Source organism: Gopherus flavomarginatus, chromosome 1 (assembly GCF_025201925.1).
Source record: "Gopherus flavomarginatus isolate rGopFla2 chromosome 1, rGopFla2.mat.asm, whole genome shotgun sequence".
Lineage (NCBI taxonomy): Eukaryota > Metazoa > Chordata > Testudines > Testudinidae > Gopherus > Gopherus flavomarginatus.
The window spans coordinates 41461664-41463817 of record NC_066617.1 but is presented as its reverse complement, the minus strand read 5'-3'; the positions used below and the strand labels follow the sequence as shown (position 1 = coordinate 41463817).

General features: G+C 72.7%; 1 protein-coding gene across 1 annotated transcript; it reads left to right on the top strand.

The window, feature by feature from the left end:
* Positions 1-724: 724 nt before the first annotated feature.
* On the top strand, positions 725-1438 carry LOC127043072 (tetraspanin-7-like). The gene has a single exon (XM_050936756.1). It carries the CDS (start codon positions 725-727, stop codon positions 1436-1438), a length of 714 nt encoding a protein of 237 aa, XP_050792713.1.
* Positions 1439-2154: the final 716 nt, after the last annotated feature.

Below are 2154 nucleotides of genomic sequence, written 5' to 3'. Positions count from 1 at the left end.
TGGTGCCCAGGCAAGAGGACGCGCTGCTGGAGCAGCAGCCGCAGCAGGAGCCTCTGGAGGGCTGAGTGACAGCTCGGGGAGGAGACGGTCCTCTCCTCCCAGCGGGGGATCCTTCGGTGTGACAGGCGCAGCTTTTACTACAAACCCAGCCGCTTGTTACCCAAAGCAGCAATTCGCCCACGGGGACTCTCTGGAAACCCAGCAGCAGGATCAGCCGCAGGCGGTGCCAGCAGCAATAGGAGGCGTCCCTGGCCACGCACCCCGCAGTGAAGAGTAGGAAGAGGACTCCGATCGGCTGGACTCTCATCCGCGGCAACCGGCAGAGAGCCGCATCGCGTCCCCTCTCCAAGGACTGGCCTGGACACCCAGTGGGGGCAGAAGCTCCCAGTAGCACATAGCAGCTGCAGAACCCACGGGCACCCCCCAATCTCGTCACCATCCGGCGGCAGCTTCCAAGCTGGACACCCAGCAGCACCCTGCAGCAGCACCCTGCAGCAGCAGCTGCCCAGCTGGGCACCCAGCAGCAGCAGCCTCCCAGCTGGGCACTCAGCAGCACCCTGCAGCAGCAGCCGCCCAGCTGGGCACCCAGCAGCACCCTGCAGGGGCATTAGCTAAGGGTGGCATCCAGCCGCGCACAGCACCAGCTCTCCAGGGTGCCCTTCCTCACCAGCCGCCGCAGCACCGGATAGCAGCACCCAAGGCCAGCAGCGCCGAGGGGGCCACCATGGCCCTGCTCAAGCTCTCCCTCATGGCCTTCAGCTTCGTCTTCTGGGCGGCGGGGCTGACCATGCTCACCCTGGGCATCTGGGCCAAGATCTCGCTGGGCAGCTACCTGGTGCTGTCCGCCAACCAGTACCCCAACACCCCCTTCATCCTGCTGGCCACGGGCGCCGCCGTCCTGGTCTGGGGCTTCCTGGGCTGCTTCAGCGCCGCCGCCGAGCACCGCTGCCTCCTGCGCACCTACGCGGCCTTCCAGCTGGCGGGGCTGGCGGCCGGGCTGGCGGCGGGGCTCTCGGCGTTGTTTTACCGCAGGGACATCGCCGAGGGCTTCCGGGCCGGGCTGCGGGAGGCGGTGCGCGCCTACGGCGAGAACAAGCAGAAGGCAGACGCCCTGGACTCCCTGCAACGCGCCCTGGACTGTTGCGGGGCCGAGAGCTACCGCGACTGGCTCGCCTCGCCCTGGTCCCTGGCGCAGCCGGCGCGCAACGGCTCAGTGCCGGGCAGCTGCTGCCGGGCGCGCCGGGGCTGCCAACACAGCCCGCTGCCGCCCGAAGCCCGCGGCATCCACCGCGACGGCTGCTTCGCCAAGGTCTCCGGCTTCGTCAGCGACAACCTCTTCTACATCGCCACGGCCGCGCTGGGGCTGGCGCTGCTGCAGGGCGTGGGCATCGTGCTGGCCTGCCTGCTGGCCGCCCGCCTGCGCCCCGCGCCGCGCTGAGCGCGTCCCCTCCAGCGCCGGCCGCGGGGTTCCCAGCGCTCGGCCCTGATCGCCCGTCCGCAGCGCCCGGCCGGGGGTTCCCAGCGCCCGCCCTGATAGCCCGCCCGCCCGCAGCGCCCGGCCGGGGGTTCCCAGCGCCCGCCCTGATCGCCCGCCCGCAGTGCCGGGCCCGGGGTGTTCCCAGCTCCCGGCCCTGATCGCCCGCCCGCAGTGCCCGGCCCGGGGTGTGCCCAGCTCCCGGCCCCGCCCGCAGCGCCCGGCCGGGGGTTCCCAGCGCCCAGTTCCGACAGCAGCGCCCAGCCGGGGTGTTTTCAGCGGCCGGCTTGATCGCCCGCCCGCAGCGCCCGGCCGGGGATTCCCAGCGCCCAGTTCCGACAGCAGCGCCTAGCCGGGGTGTTCCCAGCGCTCGGCCCTGATCGCCCGCCCGCAGCGCCCGGCCGGGGGGTTCCCAGCGCCCGGCCCCAAGCGCCCCCAGCGCCCGACTTCGCCCGCTCGCAGCTCCCGGCCGGGGTATTGCCAGTGCCCGAGCCCGCCCGGCCGCAGCGCCCGGCCCGGGGTGTTCCCTGCGCCCTCGCCCCCGCCTTCTGCCCCGGGAATCCCGCTTCGGAGCCCGTGCTCCTCCCATCGCTGCGGCTGTCAGTCCCGCAGCCCCCACACCCTCCGCTAAGCCTATTCCGGGCACCAACCCCGCAAGCACTGCTCTGGGCACTGACTGG

Bases quoted from the DNA above. Each gene is read 5' to 3' on its own strand.
- LOC127043072 (XM_050936756.1), top strand. From the start codon at position 725: ATGGCCCTGCTCAAGCTCTCCCTCATGGCCTTCAGCTTCGTCTTCTGG.